The sequence below is a fragment of the Macaca thibetana genome, chromosome 6 (assembly GCF_024542745.1).
Source record: "Macaca thibetana thibetana isolate TM-01 chromosome 6, ASM2454274v1, whole genome shotgun sequence".
NCBI lineage: Eukaryota > Metazoa > Chordata > Mammalia > Primates > Cercopithecidae > Macaca > Macaca thibetana.
Window position 1 is genome coordinate 46,089,739 of NC_065583.1, and position 23,596 is coordinate 46,113,334.

General features: G+C 47.8%; 2 protein-coding genes and 1 pseudogene across 4 annotated transcripts in view; all 3 read left to right on the forward strand.

Annotated features, from left to right (window-relative positions):
• Positions 1-2,794, forward strand: part of CXCL14 (C-X-C motif chemokine ligand 14) — a 728,461-nt gene extending 725,667 nt beyond the window's left edge. For both annotated transcript variants that reach the window (XM_050792925.1, XM_050792924.1), the window contains exon 5: positions 1,635-2,794. In XM_050792925.1, the coding sequence (XP_050648882.1) occupies positions 1,635-1,650 (16 nt within the window). In that variant the 3' untranslated portion in view covers positions 1,651-2,794. The remainder of the gene's footprint in view (positions 1-1,634) is intronic.
• Positions 1-23,596, forward strand: part of SAR1B (secretion associated Ras related GTPase 1B) — a 1,003,791-nt gene that overhangs the window by 21,685 nt on the left and 958,510 nt on the right. The gene's annotated exons all lie outside the window — the stretch shown is intronic.
• Positions 1,666-2,794, forward strand: LOC126956113 (uncharacterized; annotated as a pseudogene). The gene has a single exon (XR_007726247.1). The product of XR_007726247.1 is annotated as an uncharacterized LOC126956113 (transcript).

Below are 23,596 nucleotides of genomic sequence, written 5' to 3' on the forward strand. Positions count from 1 at the left end.
TTGCCCTCCCATCACCCGGCCCAGCCATGCCACACCAAGCTCAGCCCTGTGACCAGCTCTCCAAGAGCTGACACTCAGGCTCAACCCCTGTATCTGAGCCTTTTTTGCTGCCTCCAAAACCGCCTCATCTGCAGTTGCTTGAAATAGAAAGTGATGAGAGTGAGAAATTATTTTCTATAAATCTGATGGAAATGAAGCCCTCTTTCTGGTCAAGCCAGGCAGCTCATGTGGCAAAGGCCAGAACTGCCCAGTCCGCTCTCTGTCACCCTCCAGGCCCTGTGTCATCAAAACTGGCAGAAGGCTAATCCCATGGGCAGGTTATGGAAGAGGCTAAGGACATCTTGATCTGACTGCTGGGGGATACTCAAACCTTTAACTCACCTTGCTCCTCCCCTCTACCTGAGCTGCAACCTGGAAAAGCAGGCACCCACAGGTCTAAACATGGCCCTGCTTTTTTTTTTTTTTCCTGAAAATTCCAATAATAGCAACAAGAGCCTCTCAGCTACCAGGCCTACTCTCACTTTGCTATAAAATTAGTTCACCCCTCTTTCTTGGAGTGTTAAGGTCCCTGCCCTCCCCACCTCCCTCCCCTGAAAAAAGTTGAAAATATCTTAATGAATGTAGAACAGTAATAAAGGAAGTGTTTGAAGTCCTCTTTGTACAGAGAAAGAGAGAGAGAATGCCAAAGCTAGGTTAGAGAAAGGAGAAGGTTATACGGTGGGCTCAGGCCCATGGGTGCCACACAGAGGAGCTCTGTGCACTTCAGAGACCAGAGCTTCCAGGGAGCTTCCGGCCACCACAGGAAGCGCCGAGTCAGGCATTTTATTTCAATGCGTAATTCGGTGGTCTTACTCAGAAATCAAGAACAAGACAGAGAAGTGATAGGCTGAGTGTAAAGTACGGCCCCAGGGCAGCCATGGGGCAGAACTAGAAGAAAGCAAAATATCTAACTGGGGACAGCTTGAGAGGTGAGGGGAAGGAGGGGTTGGAAACCAGTAGAGATGAGGCAATGCAGCCAGGAGCACGGACTGAGGGGCACAGGCCTCCTGCACCACTTCCCCACCCCACCAACCACCTCTTCTATCTCTAGGAAGCAGCTTCTAGAGCTAACATTCTTCTGGAATACATGCATTCTTTGGGCAAAATACAAAGAAATATATAAGCCTAAGTCAAGGTAGAGAATGCCTCCCACCCTTGCTATTTTCTCTAAATAGAGAGGCCGAGTACAGACGCAGAAAGAAACAAGGAGGTGCGGGAGCAGCCCACCATGCTAGAGAGAGACTGCATTCCTGCCACTAACAGTCAGTGGCCACTGGGCAAATCTTAAGTCTGTGGTGCCTCAGTTTCCTCATATGCAAAGCTGGTTTGCTCCATAGGCCTCTGAGGACAAAATGAGATTGCAGAGGTGAGATTGCAGACGGTTAGAAAGGACAAAGCCACACTGATGTGAGTTTTCATGGTCCCTGGGACCACATCCTCAGAAGGGTCCCTCCCACTTCTCCCTGGGGGTTCCTGTAGTCCTAAGACAGGGGCAGTCCCTGCAGACCAGATGCAAATGAAGCCACTTAGCCAGCAGCTTGTGAACTGCCTGCCTCATGTCCTGAGCCACTTACACATGTGTTTTTTCTCCCTAGGGTCTACGAAGAATAGGGTGAAAAATCTCTAAAACTCCAGACCAGTTGGGAGACTTGTGCAAAGGACTTTGCAGATTTAAAAAAAAAAAAAAAAAAAAAAAAGCCTTTCTTTCTCCCAGGCATAAGACACAAGTTATATATTGTTATGAAGCACTTTTTACCAACGGTCAGTTTTTACATTTTATAGCTGCGTGCGAAAGGCTTCCAGATGTGAGACCCATCTCTCTTGTGCTCCAGACTTCATCACAGGCTGCTTTTTATCGAAAAGGGGAAAACTCATGCCTTTCCTTTTTAAGAAATGCTTTTTTGTATTTGTCCATATGTCACTATACATCTGAGCTTTATAAGCGCCCGGGAGGAACAATGAGCTTGGTGGACACATTTCATTGCAGTGTTCCTCCATTCCTAGCTTGGGAAGCTTCCGCTCAGAGGTCCTGGCGCCTCGGCACAGCTGCCACGGGCTCTCCTGGGCTTATGGCCGGTCACAGCCTCAGTGTGACTCTGCAGTGGCCCCTGTAGCCGGGCAAGCAGGAGCAGGTCTCTCTGCATCTGTTCTTTGAGGAACTCAAGTTTGGTTGCCAGAAAAATGTGCTTCATTCCCCCCTGGTTAATTTTTACACACCCTAGGAAACATTTCCAAGATCCTGTGATGGCGAGACAAATGATCCTTAAAGAAGATGTGGGGTCTTTCCCAACCTGAGACTTTCTGAAAGGTTCACAGGTTCAATATTTAATGCTTCAGAAGCATGTGAGGTTCCCAACACTGTCAGCAAAAACCTTAGGAGAAAACTTAAAAATATATGAATACATGCACAATACACAGCTACAGACTCACATTCTGTTGACAAGGGAAAACCTTCAAAGCATGTTTCTCTCCCTCACCACAACGGAACATGCAGTACTAAAGCAATATATTTGTGATTCCCCATGTAATTCTTCAATGTTAAACAGTGCAGTCCTCTTTCAAAAGCTAAGATGACCATGCGCCCTTTCCTCTGTACATATACCCTTAAGAACGCCCCCTCCACACACTGCCCCCCAGTATACGCCGCATTGTACTGCTGTGTTATATGCTACATACATGTCAGAAACCATTAGCATTGCATGCAGGTTTCATATTCTTTCTAAGATGGAAAGTAATAAAATATATTTGAAATGTACCAAAATTCTAGACTGCTGCCTTTTTTTCTATTTAAGCTAGGATGACAATAAAATGTTTACCATGTCCTGAAAAAATAAGGACAAATATGCTGGGAAAGAAAACTGGTATTTCCCAAATACCTGTCAACACCATCACCTCTGTGGAATGTGTGGAGCTGTCATTACAGTTGGGAAGCCAAGAAGCCAGGCCTTGAGGCTAAGGCTCCTTCCCCGACGATTCCTACCCCTGCAGCAGGTTTATCAGAGTGGGTAGGTTGGAGCACAGGGAACTAGAGGGTCATGATTCCAGCCTCCTCCACGCAAGACCACACTGAGCCTCAGCACCAGAGGGCAGCAAAGAGCCTGGATGCCTCAGCCAAGGGCTCTGCCAGTTCCCTGGGGCTGCCTGAGGACGGTGACAATGGAGGACTGGTGTAATTATTGCCTCCTGTGAGCCAGACCCTGTGCGGAGAGCCTTACATGCCCTATCTCTTTGAATTCTGGTAATGACCACAACGGGGGTGGTCCTACTGAAGCTCCATTTTACAGATGAGAAAACCAAGGCTCAGTGAGGTGATCACACCATTTAGAGAAGATAGTAGATGGGGCCAGTCAAGATGCCCTGGGGTCCAGGGCCCCAAGACGCCAGGGGGACTCGAGGAGGTGGGAAATGCCCACCTGGGAGGCTGTGGGACTCCGGAGCTGGGCATCTGGGAGCCACACCTGGGAGATACTGGAGCTGTTCCTGCTCCTGCCAGGTGGACAGGTGGACCGTAGGGCACACCTCATGGTGCTTCTAGGGACTGCATGAGGTAAGCCCCTGTAAAGCACTTAGCAGGACACCAGGGTGTGGTGAGCATGTGGTAATGGAAGCCCTTTTTTTTTTTTTTTTTTTTTTTTCCTGAGACAGGGTCTCGCTCTGTCACCCAGGCTGGAGTGCAGTGGCACAATCATGGTTCACTGCAGCCTCGAACTTCTGACCTCAAGGGATCCTCCTGCCTCAGCCTCCCAAGTAGCTGGGACTACAGGCACATACCACCATGCCTGGCAAGACGGGCTCTCCCTATGATGCCCAGGCCAGTCTGAAACTCCTGGACTCAAGAATCCTCCTTCCACCTCAGTCTCCCAAAGTGCTGGGATTACAGGCATGAGCCACCATGCCCAGCCAGAAGCTGTTTGAATAAGCACAACACCAGGCCAGCTACTTTGCACTTTGTACCAGCTACCCACAGCGCTGCATCTCACTGTATCCTAAAGTCAGCCAGGCCCCGAAACAGGCCTCTCTGCCCTCACTGAGTTCTCCACACCCAGAAGGACCGCTCATGGGGACTGGCCTCCACCCTGTCCGCTACACTAGCCACTGGGAGCCAGTCCCCCATGTCCCCTTCACCTTCCCGGACATCTCCCTGACACGCTGGTTCTGCACACACTTACAAGGACACCCAGCAAGTACCCTGTCCCAGCATGTCCCTGGCAAGATGCTACCGCAAACGCTTTTATCACCATCTTATTTCCTCCTGGCGGCTCCAAATTACACCACATGTATTCCTGAGGAAGCTGAAGATCAGAGAGGTTGAGAAAGTTGCCCAAAGCCACAAAGCTACCACTCATCACACCCTCCAATGGCTGGGTCTGGCAGCCTTTCTGCTGAGGGGTGGGGGAGGGGCAGGCTGAGGCCACAGTGAGCTGGAGACCATGAATGCCCTGGGGCAGCTCTGCCTTTCCCTTCGTTACAGAGAAAGAAGGTAGACTGGACAGGGAAACCCCGAGACCAACGGACAGAACAGAGTGCGAGAGCCCCAGAAGACAGTGCATACCAGGGCAGGGCAGAGCGGAGGCCAGGCCTCTTTCTGGGAGTCCCGAACCCTACCCGGCCTCAGAGCAGCACCAGTGGAGCCTCAGGAGGGAAGGGGAGTGTACAAAGCTGGCTGAAGAGCCCCGGCTGCCAAGAGCAAAAGCCGCTCCAAGACAGCACGGGCCATGGGGTGCCGCTTGTAAACAAGCCATACACACTCCCTGTCCTTGCTGGGGCTCTCCTTGTCCTGCCTGTGGCTCCAGTGCTAGGCCACCCTCCTCTAACTCTGCGGGCCCGGATGCTCCCTCCCTTCTCTGATGTCCCAAGCCACGGATTGGATCACTAATAACAGTAACAGTGTCACCTCACACCGGTCCAGCCACTGATCCAGGCACTCACTCAAGCACTGGCCCCACATGCTCTATCTGCACTCCCACAATGCGCTATGTGGCCGGTGCCCAGACAAGTGAAGCACTTCGCTTAGGAGAGCAGAGGAAGCCCCGGAAGTCAAGCCTCAGCTGGTCAAAGCGCAGAAAGGGTGGAGAGTCTGCGTGTAAATGTCTCCATTCCCTACAGAGATGGGGTCCCGGGAGAACAGAGGCTGGGCTGTGCTTCCAGGGAGAGCTTGGGCCCTTTCCTCCAGCAGACAGGGATTAGCCTGACCACTAAGAATAGATTCTGAGCCCAAACACCTCACCAAACACCAAATGAGGACCCACAGGCGCCTGGAACTGTGCGAGGCTCCAGAGAAGAATCTTCTTTCCCGGGGTTACAGACCTGTTTCCTGTACCTCTTCTCCTCTGGGCCTCCCAGTGTCCCTATGAGGTATCCACCTGCCAGCTTCCAGGAGAGAGAGTAATCCTAGTGCGACAAAGCGAGGCCAGGTGGCCTTTCAGGGTGGGCTCTGCACTGGTGGCTCTCATGGGCTTCCCTTGGTAAGAGTGAGCTTCTCCTCTGCACACAGGGCAGACCTGGCCCACATACAGGCCCCACCTCCTCTGGAGCCACTGCTTCCTCACAGTTAGGCTTGTTTTGGATCCAAATGCCATTGCCCCTGACTTCCCACAGGCTCGTCCTGAGCAGGCCCTGGTGCTGCAGTGGGCTGACACCAGCATGGCCATGTTCTCAGAGAGCTCCAGCCCAGTCCTGCAACTCAACTCCTCCATCTCACCTGACCGCTCTCAGATCTCCACTCAGAGCTTCTCCTGGTCACCCTGGACTGACTACATAATTTGCAAGGCTAGGTGAAAGAAAAAAAAAAGATGCAAGCCCCCTATTCAAAAATTAAGAATTTCTAGATGGCAACAGGACGGCATTAAACCAAGCATGGGGCCCTTACCAGAGGTGCTCTGTGCAACACACATGTCTCAAGCCCATGGGGCCCAACCCTGCCTCCAGGATCAACTCTAATACCCATATGGGTGACTCATTTTGGTCCTGAATTATTACATAATTTGCACTACAATTTAACAGTTTTATTTTAACCTGAACATCTAAGAAGAAGCCCTTCTTAGAAACCAGGAGCTGTGTCACATGCTGCTTTGTAAAAACCTCCCAGAATCTATGATAGCACTTACGAGGTACTCAAACACAGTTGAATTAATACTAGGATCATAGGGAGATACCCAAGAACACGCTTTCTTCACGCATTCCTGAGCTACTGCTATGTGCAGAACTCTGTGCTGGGCACCATGGGGAACAGGTATAACCGGCTGTGCTCCTTTACCCTCAAGGACAGAGTTCAACCTTTCATTCACCCAGCTACTGTTGCATGATTAAACATCTGCTCTGCGCTGGATGCTGGAGATGGCCCCTCCAGAAACTCAGTCTACAGGAAGGCAAAGAAGCTGCCTGAAATTGCTGTTGGTCTGACTGCCAGACGGACTCACGGCAGGCTCTGGGGCAGCCCCAAAGGGGCGGGTGCCTCACCCAGGCTCAGAGGAGGAGACCGCTGATCAAGACCTCTGTCAGTCCTGGGAAGGCTCATGGCAGATTGCAAGTCATTATCAGGCAAGAAAAACAAAAGGTGCTGATTCCATCCTGGCTCACACATGGCCCGTCGCCGCCATGCTCATATGCAATGAGATGGACCAACTGCAGCAGAGCACCACGGGCAGAGAAGTAGAGAACACTGGGGGATTTAGAGGAGGCCCGGGAGCATCAGCCATGCCCCAGATGCATGTCCACAGAGCTCAGCCCCAGCCTCAGTCCCCACTCCCCTCTCGCCCAGCTCCCTTCTCTCCTGCCTGTCCTGCAAGGACACCGGGACGGGGGCCTCCGGAACCTCAAAGGCAAAGAAGCCCACACGACCTTTCCTGCTCAACCTCCCACACAAGGAAGACACCATGCTGCTTTTAGAGCCCCTGGGGTGTTTTCTTCTCCTTCTGTTTTTGAAAAGTTACATGGATATTCTTGGAGGTCTTCAAGAAAGCACTAAAACCTTAAGCTATTTTCTTGCTTTCAAAGTAACATTTCCCAGCTTCCTCCACGCAAGTCCGCGCTGAGCCTCACCACCAGAGGGCAGCCGAGAGTCCGGGTGTCTCAGCCAAGGGCTCTCCAAGTTCCCTGAGGCTGCATGAGGAGGGCGACAAGGACAAGTGTAATTATTACCTACTGTGAACCAGACCCTGTGTGGAGGGCCTTACATACCCTATCTCATTGAATCCTGGTAGCGACCACAACGGGGGTGTTCTATTGAAGCTCCGTTTCACAGATGAGGAAACCAAGCCTCAGTGAGGTGAACACATCACTCATATTCACACAGCTAGCAGGTGAAAGAGACAGGATTCAAATCCACGTGTGTCTGGCTCGGAGGAGACTGTCTGCTCTCCGAAGTATGCAGTGTCTTACAGTTCCTGTCCACCCCAGTCCACAGGATGCTCCACTGTGCTCTCGTGCTCCGGCTCGGGGCTGATCCCGTTTATCAAATGGAGATTAATCATCCAGTTAACCTGGGCCACACGAACAACCAGCCTCAGCCAGGTTTGTTTTGCTGGTGTCTAGTTCTGTCTCCTACAGGCAGACGCATGCAGAAATCACATGCTATTCTAGGGCATCTCCCCCTGATCCAGAAAGGGGGCTCCGGAGCTGTGAAACGGCTGCTCCAGCTCCCATTTGGTAGACACAAATTCCACTTGAGTAGAGGAGCAGCAGAGTTAGTTTCCCCCAACACCAAATACACTAAAGAAGCAAAATGACCATGATGTTGTCAAGTTCAACTCAACATTTTGGTTAGAAGCAAAATGATCTTCTGTTCAGTAAAAAATCAATTCAAAGTTGGATTTCAAATAATCTGCTTCACTTCACAATGAGGACAGAGTTGATATTCTGGGATGAGTGGTAGGCATGTCTAATTAGATGCAGATGAGACTCTGATCTAATATTCAAAGTTATTCCCCCAGAGCAACGGGATGGTGAAGCAACAAGCTCTTTCTTTCAACCCATTGTTACTTAAAGGCAGCCCTCACACAAGAATCATTTCTAAATCACAAAGGCTTTTTCCCCTGAAATAATGGCCTGCAAAGATAGACTGGAGTTAAGTATTCACATTGGTACAGCCAAAAAAGAAATTTCATAAGCCAAGAAAATTACGAGACAAAGCATATCCTTCAATTCATTTATAGCTACTAGGGTACCGATCCTGCTGATTCCACATATTTTGAGGGGAGTAAAGTTTAACCAACACAATAGCAACAACTGCACTTTCTCACCAAACTCCACTGTTAGTCCTGTTTTACAGATGAAGAACTTAAGGTCTAGAGAAGCTAAATTGTCCTGGGCAGTGTTAAAAGTTTTGGACACTCCTAGGTTGGATGACCATATATTCTGGTTGGCCTGACATAGTCCTGGTTTATGATAATTGACCCAATGCAATTACGAAGAATGTTCCCTTTCACACTCAAAAGAGTCCCAGTATGGCTGATATACTGGAAATCACCCCACTGACAGGGCCTAGCAGAAAAGTATATACGACGTCTAAGGAATGATCAGTCAACCTCTCCCCTTGCATCACCAACTCCTAAGTGAGTTTGGGCCCTTTAGAAGTTATGCTAACTCTTTAATGCCATAGAGTACCCTACAATCCCCTGTTCCAGCCTGGCCTGCCTTCCCTGCTAGACAAAGGGTGGATCTGATGTTGTCAGATTGTTCGCTGGGCGGCACCAGGTATTTTGGAGACTCATCTGTTGAATGAAGAACTACATGAAAAACACTGTCCTCTCTCCATGTGTCTGCCCATATGAGATTCCCCAGACAATTTAAGCATCAGGTTCTGGTTTCAAGAAAACAGAAGTCAGCCAGGCAGCTGTACTTCCAAGAGGACTGAGGCAAACCTTTCCTTGACAATGTGGTTGGCATGTGCTTTAAGTGAGGGATTAGCTACTTCAGAGGAGTGGTAATGGGATATGGGCTTTTGACATCCTATTCCAATTCAACGAGGCTGCGGAAGGCTGAAGCACAACGAGAAGGCTGGGGGATCCTTCCAGACCCACAGGCGCAGCAGATCCCTCCCCAGGTTTCGGTCAAGTCTGCAGTGTTAGCTCACCAGAAGGCTGCTCACTTGCTCCCTTTCTTGAGCCTGAAGGAGCTGGTGGGGAAGAGAGGGAGGGCAGAGACCTAAGATACAGGCCAAGGGGTCCCTGCTGCTGTAACAGCTTCTCTGAGCCACCTGGAGTCAGGTAGCTCTCGGGTGGCTCCTGAACCCTTCAGGTTTACCACCTCAATTTTCCTCTCTGTGTTTAGCCCAGGGCCACAGCATTATTCCTGGGGCTTTAGGAAATGTCCAGCTGCCACTGTCTTACCTGGATGCCCACCCACTCCAGATGCTAGGGGGTTTCTGCACTTCCCTGGAAACCTATTCCAATGGCTTCTCATGGGAACAGACACACAAAGGGACCCAGACCCCCAGCCCAATGTCCACCCCCAGGTGTCTGCAGAGCTGTCCTCAACTCTTTCCTTCAAAGTCTAGGGGCCTGTGGGCAAAATAATTTCTCCCAGTCCCATCTTTACAACTATAGTGAGTATTAAATGAGCCAAATGTCTCAACACAGAAAAGAGGCAGTAAATAAATGGTAGTTGTGTGTTATTATTATTACTATTATTATCATCTGCCTTTAAAATGTCCAAGGGAAACTTTAGTTTTATATCCTATAAAACCTGGATTAACCTACCTAGATTAACTTTACTTTTTTTTTTTTTTTTTTTTTTTTTTTTTTGAGACAAAGTCTTGCTCTGTTGCCCAGGCTGGAAGGCAATGGTGCGATCTCAACTCACTGCAACCTTGGACTCTCGGGTTCAAGTGATTCTCCTGCCTCAGCCTCCCAGGTAACTGGGATTACAGGTGCATGCCACCACACCTGGCTAATTTTTGTATTTTTAGTTGAGATGGAGTTTCGCCATGATGGCCAGACTGGTCTTGAACTCCTGACCTCAAGCAATCCACCCACCACGACCTCTCAGAGTACAGGCTTGAGCCACTGTGCCCGGCCAACATTACATTTATAAGGCATAAAAAAGGCCAAACTTGAGGCACATATCTACCAAGAGAGGAATCTGAAACCTTCTGTAACCTTGGCAAACTTCCATGCCTGTTTCATCACCTGCAAAATAAGAATAATAATAGTGCTTAATTTCAAAGAATTTTTGAGACACTAAATGAGACCACTCAAATAGAATATGCAGCACTTTGTGTAGCATATAATAAGCACACAGTGAATAATAGTTAATAATGATAAATTTATGTTCCTCAAAAAATGTATTTAACAATCCAAAAATCTGAAACCTGGGGGAAGAAATATCTTAGAATCTAGTCCCACCTTGTATCCACTGGAAAATTTTCTTTGAAGCTGTAAATTTTTTAACTGCTTTTGAACTCTGGGCCCCCTTGAAAAGCTGATGAATGCTATGATTCCTTTTCCCTGAAAAAAACAAACCAAAAAAAATGCCCAGTATATTTTACTAACCATTTCAGGAGATTCTTGGACTTCCCTGATGTCATCTTTATGGTTCCTTGGACCCTGTGTGAGTAATTCCTGCCTCAGACAATCCCAGGTAGGGCATCCAGAGGTGGCTTGAATATTTCCAGTAACAGGAGCCTCACAGCTCAAAAAGCAGCTCACTCTATGACTGGAAAAGTACACATGCTAAAAAGTGTTAGGATTAAATCAGCACACTAAAAGATGCTTCCTGAGTTTCATTCCCAGAGCTACACAGAGGTAGCACAATGCCTATTCCAGGTACCAGCCCTTGACATGTTCAGAAGGCAGAGGCCATGCTGGGACATACCTGACCTTCTCCCAGGCTAACCCTGTTGTCTTCTCAGCCATTCTAGGTGATGGCTTCCAGGCCCCTGTCTTCCAGGTCACCCTCCCAAACCACCTGCTGTGTGTCTGTGGCTCGTTTTCTTTGTCCTGGACATAGTTCTTTTATTAACCCCATCTAAGTCTGCTAGTGTTCTCAGTCACCCAGTCACATCCATTAAGCAAGCATTTAATAGGTCTCCAAGACCTCATCACACAAGAGCAGAGTTTCATGTCACACATATCTCCACTCCAATCCTACACTGGGGCAATTGATCCTTTGAAGCTAGCCCTACCACTTTACATATGCCCCAATTAATCTTACTGGTTTTTTCCCTGTCTTTGGGAAGTATTTGGAATTCACATTCTATCACTCAGTGTTCTGAAAATGTTTGCAAATCCCTTAGAGGATAAGGAGATCAATGAAACTTGTGCATCTCCCTGGGTTAAGCTTGGGACAAGGTGCCTTACACAAGTTCTCATTCAATCTTCGCATCAACCTGATGACATCTATACTACCATCCTTGTCTTATACATAAGAAAACTGAGTCTGATGGAGATTCAATCACTTGCATAAAGCTACCCGGCTACCATATAGCTATGCCAGGATTTCAACCCAGGCCTGCCTGAGCCTCACTATTTTACCACATCTCAGCATTACCACATTAAACCGCATTTTTACAGATATGTGTGCTTCTCCAACTTGGTTGTAGCATCCCTAACAACAGTGAATAGATTTTGTATCAGAATCCAAAGCCCCTGTGAGTCCCTAGCACAGAGTAGGTGTTTTACAACTGCTGGGAGGAGGGAGAACAAGGAAAGTGGTCACTTGGGGCTAGCGAGCTGGGAGGATGCTTCTTGGAACTGAGCCCTGATGTACAGGTTCTTCTTTTAGAGCATATATTTGACTCTGTGAATCATTAGGAAATGTTATCATCCACACATGACCAGAAGGTTCTGGGACCCCCCCACCCAGGACATGCCAGCCCTAAAATTGTGACATTCATTCACCCAAGTCATTGGAAAGCTGACCTGAAGGGTGGTCCTGCATCCCTCCCACACCTGGGTACATCCCTAGGCCCAGCAGGTAGACTCTCCCCACGGTTCCCTCCACTTCCCCACCCCACAGCAGCCTTCCTCGGAGCAGGTGGCTGTGTGGTGGGAGGGAGAAGGTTCAGGAAGCCTTTGACTTGAGATTTCTCAAAAGCTCCTGAAGGGGCACTGAAATTTCTAACTCACTCTTTTTCAAACAGATTCTTGAGTGAACTCATAGAACTTGGATACTGAGGAATCGGCCTAAGGAGAAGAGGCTTACTATGAAATGACCAAACGCCACCACTGGTTTCCAACAACCATCTGGGTGCTAAACAGAGTTCTTCTGTCCACACAGCACACTCTTCCGTGCACACACCTCTCATGGCGTTCAACCGCGACTATGGCCTGTTCCTTTTCCAACAGGCTACAAGGCTAAATTTAATTCTGCAGAAAACCGTTAATCAGCAGCTCCACTGAACACATCTCTGTGGATTAACACAAAGAGCAGGGAAAGGCAGTCCGGGCCCAGAGCTCACATTAAGGAGAAAGATCGAAAGCGCCATCTTGTGGTGCCTTTGCAACTTGCGTGCCGCTTGGCGCCTGAGGTGGGTGCCCTGCGGAGGTGAAGGCAAGGTGGAACAGAGGGGCTTCCCCTTTTAACCCAGTTATTGAGCATAAAAACCAAAGTAGAATGCGTCCTCGCTGCAAAATCTAACCCTCGGAACTAACAAAGAAACTATAATGTACCGGATAAGAGCACAGCTCCAGAATCAGAAAGAGCTGCCTAGGTCTGAATCCTGGCTCGGCCACTTACAAACCACGCAACTTTGGTCAAAGTCTCGCTTGGAGACTCAGTTTCTCTAGTACTTAAATGAGGACAATAACCGGGCCTATCTCGTAGGGTAGCTAGAAGGACTAAACCTAATCAGGCACATAAATGCTTAGCACAGTCCCTGAGTGCCTACAGTCCCTTAGAACGCACATTACTGTATTTCTCAGTTTTATGACACCACTGATGGTAAGAAGCAGCATCAATTTGATATAAGACGGAAGTAGGCGTGGGACTGTGGAGGGCTGGTAATCCACTACCTACAATACACACATTTATTAGAAGGTATATTTTGATTTCAGAGATGTTAAAATAGGAAAGGGAGAAAGATCATTTTAGATCTTAGATCTTGCTGCACCGTGAGAGCAACTGAGTCACGTGGGCTGCCCTGCATTGAATCTGAGAACACAACACACCACCCTCAAGGCTGGCACTCCTCTCGAAGGCAGAAAATACAGTCAACAGTCACCTCCTTAGGTGCCCGAGGGAAGGATTTCGCCCATTCCTGCTACCCTCTGATTGGGCCCGCACCTCTGGGAGGGAGTGATGGAGCCCCAGGAACCCATGGTTTCCCTTATTTCCCCACAATTGGGTGGCTGGGTAATTGGTAGTTGCTGATAATTACAGGTGGGTAAAAAAGTAGCCACAGGGCAGAGATCAGGAGGGGCCTGAAGACTAGGAAAATATAAAAATGAAAGAAGGGAAAGCAGCTCTTGCCTTACGCCAGGCACAGTGCACAGGGAGGATTAGGGATTTTCCAACATTTCCAGGAAGACATTTGGAATGTCACTTGGTAACACTCCTCCCATTTCAAAAGCTACAGCGCTATATGGCTACCATGCCCAGGTAAAATGCCTTTATATTAATCAGATTTACTTAACCCTAGTAGGTATGACTATTGTGGCTGTCCTCAAAACTAACAGTTAATGAAACTTACTCCATGCCAGGCAGAGTGACAAGCACATTGTTTTATGTAACCTGCACAACCAGCCTGGGAAGTAGGCACTGCTGTAATCTCCGTTTCACAGAACAGGACGTTGACGTCCAGAGAAGCTGGGTAACTCACCCTCCTCTTCATCCAGCATGCCTCTCTTCCCCGTGAAGCCCAAGGGAGCTGTAAATCATGATTCCATGCCCTCTGATGCTAGCCATAGGACTTGGGTGCCCATGACCCAGGTTGGCCAATCAGAGCCCAGGATCCTTCCTCCAGCCCATTGATTGGCTCAGATATGGACACCTGACCCAAGAAAGTCAATCAGAGACTTCACAAGATTTACTAGGTGGAAGCTGGAAAAAGAGGGCTCTTTTCTCTTTGGGTCCCCAAGCTGAAAGACTTGGACTCAGAGAACCAAAAGTTTGTTCTGAGGTCCTGGGAAGAAAACCTGCCTGAGACCAAAGCCAACACACAGAAGGAATCAGAGCAGAGAAATGGAGTGACGGGATTAAGACCTCATGGGTTAGCCCCTGGATCTCGCTTTGCCTTGTACAGCCCTTCTCAGTTTATAGGAGCCAACTCATTGTGTTTTTGCCTAGGTTAGAGTCAAACCCCTCCCTCTAATAAATAAAGGCAAAAAAGAAAAGATGTATAAAGCCCCACTGCAAAAAATAAATAACTTTATAATTACATCAACTTTATCATTAACAAGGCTTTAAAAAACAAGTAACTATGAATAACAGCCCCCACTGGATTCAAAATTGAAATAATCACATAATGTAACAAGGTTTAAAGCCATGGATTTGAACCTAATAGAGTAAAATAAAAAGCTAGCATGGAAGAAGGATCTCCATTAAGAGTGATTGCTGAGCATAACAGAACCCTTTCTGGGTGTTTTGTGTTATCAAATATCTCTCTGCAGCAACTCTTTCCAGCGTGGTGTTATAGAAATATCTTCAGGAATTGCTGAATAAGCCACTTAAGTGAACAATCCCATTTCTAGGAGTCTATCCTAAGGGAAGAATTTCAGTGGAAGAAACTGATATCTGCATGGAGATGTTCACTGAAGCGTCATTTACCACAGGTAAAAATAAATAAATAAAAATAAAAGGAAACTGAATACTCAAAGGTTGGGATACAATTAAGTATATTATATACACAATTTTACTAAGTATATACAGCTAGTGAAACTATTCATGTGAAAACTATAGAAATATTTATTCAAATATTTGTTGAACACCAATAATAATTTGCTGAGTTTTGATTATGGGCTGTTTTACATGCTTTCTGACATTTAATCCTGGAATCATTTAAATGTTAGGTAGTTTTTTTACAATCCTTTTTTAGGAGAGTAATCTAGGGCTTAGAGAAATTTATAACTTTTTGGTGAAAGTGGCAGACAAAGGATTTGAACCTAGTAGTGTTAGTGCAAAGTCTAGACACATGCCCACTCTGCTGCATACCACAAACCAGGTGAGCTGCTGAGAGAACCTCCTGAGTTATGCGTATAGGCAGTGCATGGCTTTTGTGGGAGCTGCTTTGTCTGTTCAGATGTCCCTTCTGGCTCATGTTCTAGGAGGAGGCAGAGGAAGAGGGTTTTATTCAGCATCTACCAGGGGCAAGGCCCTGTGCTAGGTACTTGGTTTCCACTGTCTAATTTTTCCTTTGCAGTGATCCCTAGCGGGGAGATGTCATAATCCCTTTCCATTTCTAAGGAAGATCGAGAAGTTTGCTCAAGGTCAGGGGCACCAGTCCCTTATTCACATGTGTAACCAGCAGATGAATGGGGAAACCATGGAGACCTGTTCAGTCAGAGCAGAGTATAGGGAGCTGGGAATGGTCTGGGGTAGTGGGCAGAGGCGGGGCTTTGAAAGATGGGCAGAAGGATATCTGCACTATAAATCAAGGGTGGGTGCAATGGAGAGAACAACTATATTATATAAATGGCTACTGTTACCGCCTTCATACTCTGTGCCAACAGTATCCATGATTATCTCACCTCATTCTAATAATGGACCTCCAATCCAGGCGTTATTATTCCATTTTACAGATTAGGACACCCAACAAGTTAGTGACACACCAGGCTACAAAGCTAAGTAAAGATCCATCCTCTCTCCACCGCAGCAGGCAGCCTCCCCAGCACCCAGCAAGCGCCGCCCCTGGAGGGTTGAGTCTGTGGTGCGGGTCTGAGCACTGGGAATGGAGGGGGTTGGGATAGTGTACCCCATGTGGCTCCTGGGGTCCCAAGATTCCAAACAGCAGCAGCACAGCTGGTGAGAGACAGTAGCCTAGCGTCCCTCGAATTGTCCCTCTTTATGGTGTTCAGTTAAGGACTCAGAAGAAACCAATCTTTGTATCTTTTCATGGTTAAAATTCTACATAGAACCGAAACCTGAAAGCAGCCACCAAGCCAGTCTTTGTTGGGTTTCTAGGCAGTAAGGACGCTGCATCTCAACACTTAGCACTCTGAGAGAAAGGGACTCGGTGATTCAAAGGGGAACTCAACAAGAGCCTTTTTCTCCCAAGTCCTGGCAATTTCCGACTCACTTTTAATCCCCGGAAAAAACGTTGGATCAATTTTCTCCTCCACATCGCAAGGTTGTTCCTTCGAGTTCAGAAACTGTTGGCAGAAGATTTTCATGAGTAATTGAGCAGTTTCCATTTTCTACCCCATTCTAGTAGAATCAGCCTGTTTTTTAGAACACCAAAACGTTCATTTTTGAAAAAATTCAATACACTCAGAAAGTTTTTTTAAATTCAAGTGCCTGGAAATCAAAGAAATTGATGCATTGTAGTTTCACAAACAAGCCTCCACTGCAGTCCTCAAAAATAAGGTGAAAGGCAATGATATGGTTTGGCTGTGTACCCACCCAAATCTCATCTTGAATTGTAGTTCTCATAATCCTCACGTGTTGTGGGAGGGACCTGGTGGGAGGTAATTAAATCACGGGGGGCGGATTTTTCCCTTGCTGTTCTCGTGATAGTGGGTAAGTCTCATGAGATCTGATGGTTTTATAAATGGCAGTTCCCCTGCACACCGTCTCTTGCCTGCTGCCATATAAGATGTGCCTTTGATCCTCCTTCACCTTCCTCCATGACTGTGAGGCCTCCCTAGCCATGTGGAACTGTGAGTCCATTAAACCTCTTTTTCTTTATAAATTACCCAGTCTCGGGTATGTCTTTATTAGCAGCTTGAGAAGAGACTAGTACAGGCAGGTTTTTGAAGAAGCTACTCAGTGGAAGTGAGTTTAATATACTTGTCCTAAAAGAGCATATTTATCCCAAAAGTCCATTCTCCAGATATGCTCTCCCAGATAGGAAAGGCAGTGTTTCCAGCTCAATGAAGAATACGCAGCTTCTAAAAGCAAAGACCTCTTGCCTTCTCTGGGCCTGGAATTCCTTTCTGGGCCAATCATCATCATGTCATCGTCATCATCATCAAAACTATCATTTCTAGAGCTGCTAAAATATGGGCTGGGCGCGGTGGCTCAAGCCTGTAACTCCAGCACTTTGGGAGGCCGAGACGGGTGGATCACGAGGTCAGGAGATTGAGACCATCCTGGCTAACACGGTGAAACCCCGTCTCTATCAAAAAAAAAAAAAAAAAAAAAAAAAAAAAAACTAGCCGGGTGAGGTGGCGGGTGCCTGTAGTCCCAGCTACTCGGGAGGCTGAGGCAGGAGAATGGTGTGAACCTGGGAGGTGGAGCTTACAGTGAGCTGAGATCTGGCCACTGCATTCCAGCCTAGGCGACAGAGCGAGACTCCATCTCAAACAAAAAACAAAAAACAAAAAATATATATATATGCCAGGCCCAGTCTGAAATATGTGATATTTAATGAAGTCCTCCAACTTTCCAGATAATAGGAATGCTTGTCCCTATTTTGCAGATGAGGAACCTAAAGCTCTGAGGCTCTGAAGAACCACATAGCTAACAGATGCCAAAGTGAGGAGTCAAGCCAAAGCTGCTGGGCTCCAGATGAATTCTCTTTGCCCCAACATCCTGCACCCCTACTCTTCTCCAAAGCATGGGCTCAGCTAATGAGAAGAACCATGAGTCTGTAGGTCAGACTGAGGTTGAGGTAGGAAATGTTCCTCCTCCTCTTCAAGAAGCTTTCAGTTGACCCACCCAGATGGGCTGCTCCCAAATAAATGTCCTCTGACCAATTTCCCCAGATAAAATGGAACTCCAGGCTCTATTCTTTATTATTCCAGTCACCTACTGATTGCACACAAAAACCCAGCTAGGGAATCCTGAGATCTAAAGGTAGTGTTGGTCCAGGCATTCTGTAGGATAGTTTGACACAATGTATTATCATTTCAAATGCCCATTTATAGCATCCTACAAAATACCTAACCAGTACTTCTCAAAACTGTCACAGTCATCAAAAACAGAGAAAGTCAGAAACTTCGACAGCCAAGAGGAGCCTGAGGAGACATGATGACTAAACACAATGTGGTTCCAGGATGAGATCCTGGAACAGAAAAGTGACATTAGTGACAACTAAAGAAATGGGAATAACCATGGAGTTTGGTTAATAATAACGTCATAGCTGGGCATGATGGCTCACACCTGTAATCCCAGCACTTTGGGAGGCCGAGGTGGGCAGATCACCTGAGGTCAGGAGTTTGAGACCAGCCTGACCAACATGGAGAAACCCTGTCTCTACTAAAAATACAAAAATTAGCTAGGCATGGTGGCAGGTGCCTGTAATCTCAGCTACGTAGAAGGCTGAGGCACGAGAATCGCTTGAACCCAGGAGGCAGGGGTTGCAGTAAGCCGAGATCATGCAACTGCACTCCAACCTGGGTGACAGGGCGAGACTCCACCTCAAAAAAAAGTAACAATAATAATAATAACAATAATTTCTCAGTATTGATTCATTAATTGTAACAAATGTGCCATGCTAAAGTAGAATGTTAATAAGGCCAGGCGCAGTGGCTCATGCCTGTAATCCCAGCACTTTGGGAGGCTGAGACAGGTGGATCAACTGAGGTCATGAGTTTGAAACCAGCCTGGCCAACATAGTGAAACCTCTACTAAAAATACAACAATTATCTGGGTGTGGTGATGGGCACCTGTAATCCAGCTACTCAGAAGGCTGAGGCAGGAGGATTGCTTGAACCCAGGAGGCAGTGGTGGCAGTGAGCTGAGATCGCGCTGTTGCACTCCAGCCTGGGTGACAAAGTGAGACTCTGTCTCAAAATAAATAAATTAAAAATTAAAAAAACACTCACAGTTCTATGCACATTCCAGCATATATATTTCTGGAGGAGCCCCCGAGTAACTGGTTGCCTCCAGGTAAAAGAGCTGAAGTCAGCAGAAGGAGACTTTCTTTCTTTTCTGGAAATCCTGGGCTCAAGCAATCCTCCCACCTTGGCCTCCCAAAGTGCTGGGATTACAGGCATGAGCCACTGCACTTGGCCTGACTTTCTTTTAATTATACTTCTTTTCATATGTCTGATTTTTATTCCTGTGCTTATACTGCTTTTTTAATAGGAAGCAGGTCTTTTTTAATAGCAATAATTTTCTTTCTTTACATATTTAGAGTATCTGCTAAGTACAGAGTTCTCCATTCGGCAGGATACAATAACTAACTGCCATATTCACATGACTTTAGGGAGCACCATTTGCCAAAAAAAAAAAAAAAAAAAAAAAAAAAAAACTGCCTCGTGGAATCATGCAATGCAGCAATCCATTGAGGGAAAATACCAAAGCCATCTCAGCACAAAGAGAAACTCACACTAGGAGAAATTGTAGACTTGGGAGCTGGACACTGCCCCAGATCGGTTCTGAGAATGAGGCACCCACTTCAAGCTTCAGTTTACAGAAGGACGGAAGGAAAAAAGCAAACCCCTGCTAATTTGGCAGAGCAGAAGGGGTCCGATTTGAGTGTCAAGGAGAGGAGATTTCTCTTCAAGGCAGAGATTCTACAATCCCCATCAAGGAACAGGGGCCAGGGAGGGTGGTGAGCTGCCCTCTGGGCACTTTTCTTTCCAAGTCTTTTGCACCCACCTCCCAACCCTCCCCCTCTGGAAAAGGCTTCCAGGAATGAAGAGGAGCCCTTGGGAGGCAGGCATTGAGCTCCACCTCGTGGCTGTTCAAACAGCTCCCTGGAAGTGGCAAATGATTTCCAGAGTGAATGCAGGGCTTGGAAACGCTCCAAATAAAGACGTTACCTGTAAGTTCATGGGACACCTTCACTTCCTCCTCCCTCACTCCTTTTCAGTGCTGTGCCTGGTGAGGAAGTTTAGCCCAAGTCCCATCTGGGATCATAGCTGCATATCAGCTTCTAGAAGCTCCCCAGCAGCTGGGCCCGCTGGCTGGGAGACAGCCAGCCCGTCAATGGCCCTCAGACAACAGCCACGCCCATCCGCTGAGGTGGACAAAATGCCAAAGCAAAATGTCACAACATCTCTGGTGTACATGAAATAAATAAATGATTTGAACTCCTGCAAAACTAATGAGATTTTGCCGTAGGATCTCTGAGATTCTGTCAGGCTCTTAAAAAATATTAATTCATAATAGAATATGGTGTGGTCTAGAAACAGAGGTCAATTCAAAGATGTATGACACCTGGCTTCTCTACAGCCTGTTATTTTTATTTATTTATACACTAACTCCCTGGAGATAATGTTAAAGTTTCAATTGCAGCACATCCCCGGTGCATCTCCTATCCTCCCTTTATGAACTGCTTACTGAGTAATCAGCAGGACACTCGCACAGATACAGAGTTCCAGCTCATTCCCATGAGATGTGTTAGCAAACTCATTTGGGAGGACAAGGGGAGAGAGGCTGGCCGGGATCAGTTGAGCTAGAGGACCTCGCCTCTGCATCTGCCACCATAGAACCAGGGTTGCCTCTTACAAAGGTAAGGCTGGAGAGGGCCCTGTCCACCCACCTCCTGGTGACTCAGATAAAGATACTGAGGTCCCGAAGGGGCAAAGTCACAGCCTAGAGCCCCCTCCCTCCCCAGTCTAATACTGTCTCCATGGAGCTACACTGTCCCTAGCTAAGCTCAGAGGGAGGTCATTCTTACCATAACAGAAAGAGGAGGAGGCCACACTCACCAGAGTATCACTGGACCCCATTCTCTGAGAAGTGTCATAAGCTTTCCAAACTGTTCAACACCAAGGCTGTAGAGACCAAATGCTGGAAGGCCTCCAGCAGGTCACCTTGCCCAACTCTCTCATTTCACAAATGGGCAAACACAGCCTAGTTATGAGAGCTGGGGATCAGGGGCAATAGCCCAGGAGGCTCCACCCATCATGCCCTATGTCATGACAGGAAGCTGAGTTCCATGGAAACTGAGGCATGGTCCCAACCCCATTCTCTGCACCCCAAGTGCAGTGCCATAGCTGCTCATATGGACAGACTGGGCTAGGCCTGAGACAGTGGCAGGGTATAGGCAGAAGATCAGGGGACCTTACCAACTATACTGTGACCTCTCCCCCTGTAAAACAAGCAGCAAAAGCCACCTCTTTGGAATCGACGTGGAGAGAAACTGACTGTGTTGCTGCTTTTTCAATACACCTTGGAGACGTTTCCTTATTAACACACAAAGAGCCTGCTCATTTTTTACAGTTACACAGCATTCCTTTATATGGATGTAACATACTTTATTTTACCACCCCTCTACTGATGGACACATGGGCCATTCCCAACTTTTACATTTCAAATAACACTGCAGCAAATAGCTTGTACGTACATCATTTCACAGGTGTGCAGAAATACCATTTTGCTTTTCCAAGTCCTTGCTTGCTCAGGTCTTGCCTTTTTGATGGAACCTCTCTAAGCTTCGCAGGTCAATCCAGATCCCTCACTTCTTCCACATTCCTTCAGTTTATTTTCACAGATCTCCAGGCACCCACAAGAAAGGACAGAAATGGGCGGCCCAGGCTCCAACTCATACCTCTTGGTTCTGCGCAGCAGAGCTGTGCTTCCAAGTTCTCCTGCATTCCCCTCACCTCTCATCCCACTCCTCTTCCCACAATCTTACACATACAGCCCAGTGATGTGGGTCCTGTACCCGATGTAATAAACCCTTCATGCATGGGTGACGGATCAGTGGAAGTTGTGTGGCCATACCCTTTTCAACCAACAGGTGGCGTTGCTCTCCACCTCTGGACAGCTAAGGCCGCTAGCTCTACTGGATGTCGCCTCCAGAGAGAGCAAACTCCTGAGGGTGGGATGTGGCTGCAATGATGACTTTTGTTGGTGTGCTTGTCCATATAGCTTTCTACACAATCCCTCCAACAGCCCAAGGTCCTCACTGCAATTTTCTTTGACATCACCCTCCTCCATCCCATTCCATCGAGCAGGTGTGTGGCAGTTTGTATTGTCCTGTATACGGGGAGACAGAATCGCCTAGTGGTTATGAACTTGGCCTCTTGAATCAGACTTATGCTCAAAACTCGATGCCACCACTCAATGGCCTCTGGCAGCTGACTTCACCTGTCTGAGCTTCCATTGCCCTCGGCACAATAAGGAGTGTAACAGCACACACCCTGTGGAGTTGGTGTGAGGAGGAAATGAGACACTGTGTGCAACATCTGCACAGTGCTAGGCACGTGGTAAGTGCTCAGTAGACACTAGTTCTTGTCCATGTTATGTGGCTATGCATTGTCTGTTCAAGTTGTCTGCATTCTGCTTGAAAAAGCCTGCTCCTGAAGGCTTTTTTTTTTTTTTTTTTTTTTTTTTGGTGATGGAGTCTCACTCTGTCCCCAGGCTGGAGTGCAATGGCGTGATCTCAGTTCACTGCAACCTCCACCTCCCAGGTTCAAGTGATTCTCATGCCTCAGCCTCCCAAGCAGCTGAGATTACAGGAGCCCACTATCACGCCTGGCTAATTTTTGTGTTTTTAGTAGAGACGGGTTTTCACTATGTTGGCCAGTCTGGTGTTGAACTCCTGACCTCAGGTGATCCACCCGCCTCGGCCTCCCAAAGTACTGGGATTATAGGTGTGAGCCACCAATCCTGGCCTGAAGGCTTTCTTAATACCCACTGGTCCTCCACACTTCTTTACACACTAGAAGCTCGTTCCTGCTCCAGAGTCTGCACCTGCTAGTGCCTGGCCTGGAATGTTTGCCCTCTAGCTCACCCCGTGGCTGGCTCCTTCTCATCCTTCAAGGTCTCAGCTTCAAGTCATCTCAGAGTTCTTCCCTGCCACCCCAGCTGCGGTAGGTCGCTCCCGATTTTCCCCACAATGTCACCCTGTATACTTAGCATTCGCTGCCACCTGCTGTGATCAGAAGTGTGTATTTATGTGACTGGGGTCTGCTTTCCCATGGGAATGTCAGCTCCATGACGGCAGCTCCATAAAATTTCCCCCAGTTTCCCAGCACCTCGCATGGTGACCTCGGCCCCTGGGAGGCACATCAATGACCGGCGGGTGTCAGGTGAGTCAATGGCCACATGTAAGCAGAGCTGCATTTGAATCCTGTTCACCGGCTGCTTGGCACGCTCCTGTTCCATCCTGTCCCCAGGCCAACCACCGCCTCTCTGAGGGCAGGAGTGAAGTCTTTTCCCACCAGCCCTCAGCTGACCCACCGCCAGTGCTCAGGGGGAAGAGCTGGGACTTAGAGTGCTGGGGAGCAACTCAGAGGGCTGCTGAGGACTTGGAATCAGGCCAGAGCCCCTCACACTCCCCCACCCCAAGTATACCTCAGGGTGCTTCCTGGGAATGATGAGGTACGCTCCCAAGTGGCTTTCCTTAAAGCCAGTTCCAGGCCTCTCACTGCTGATGCTGTGACGTAGGTGTGCCCTGCACTCAGCCGCTGCTCTGTGCCCTCTCGCTCTGAGGAGGCCCTCCTCTTCCCCGGCCCTGGTGAGCGTTCTGATGCGGACTGGAAACCCTGTTCATGTCTGTTCCTACATTGTGAGAAGCTGCTTGCACGGCTGTTTTTCACAGTGAAGAGATATCTTTACTCTGGCA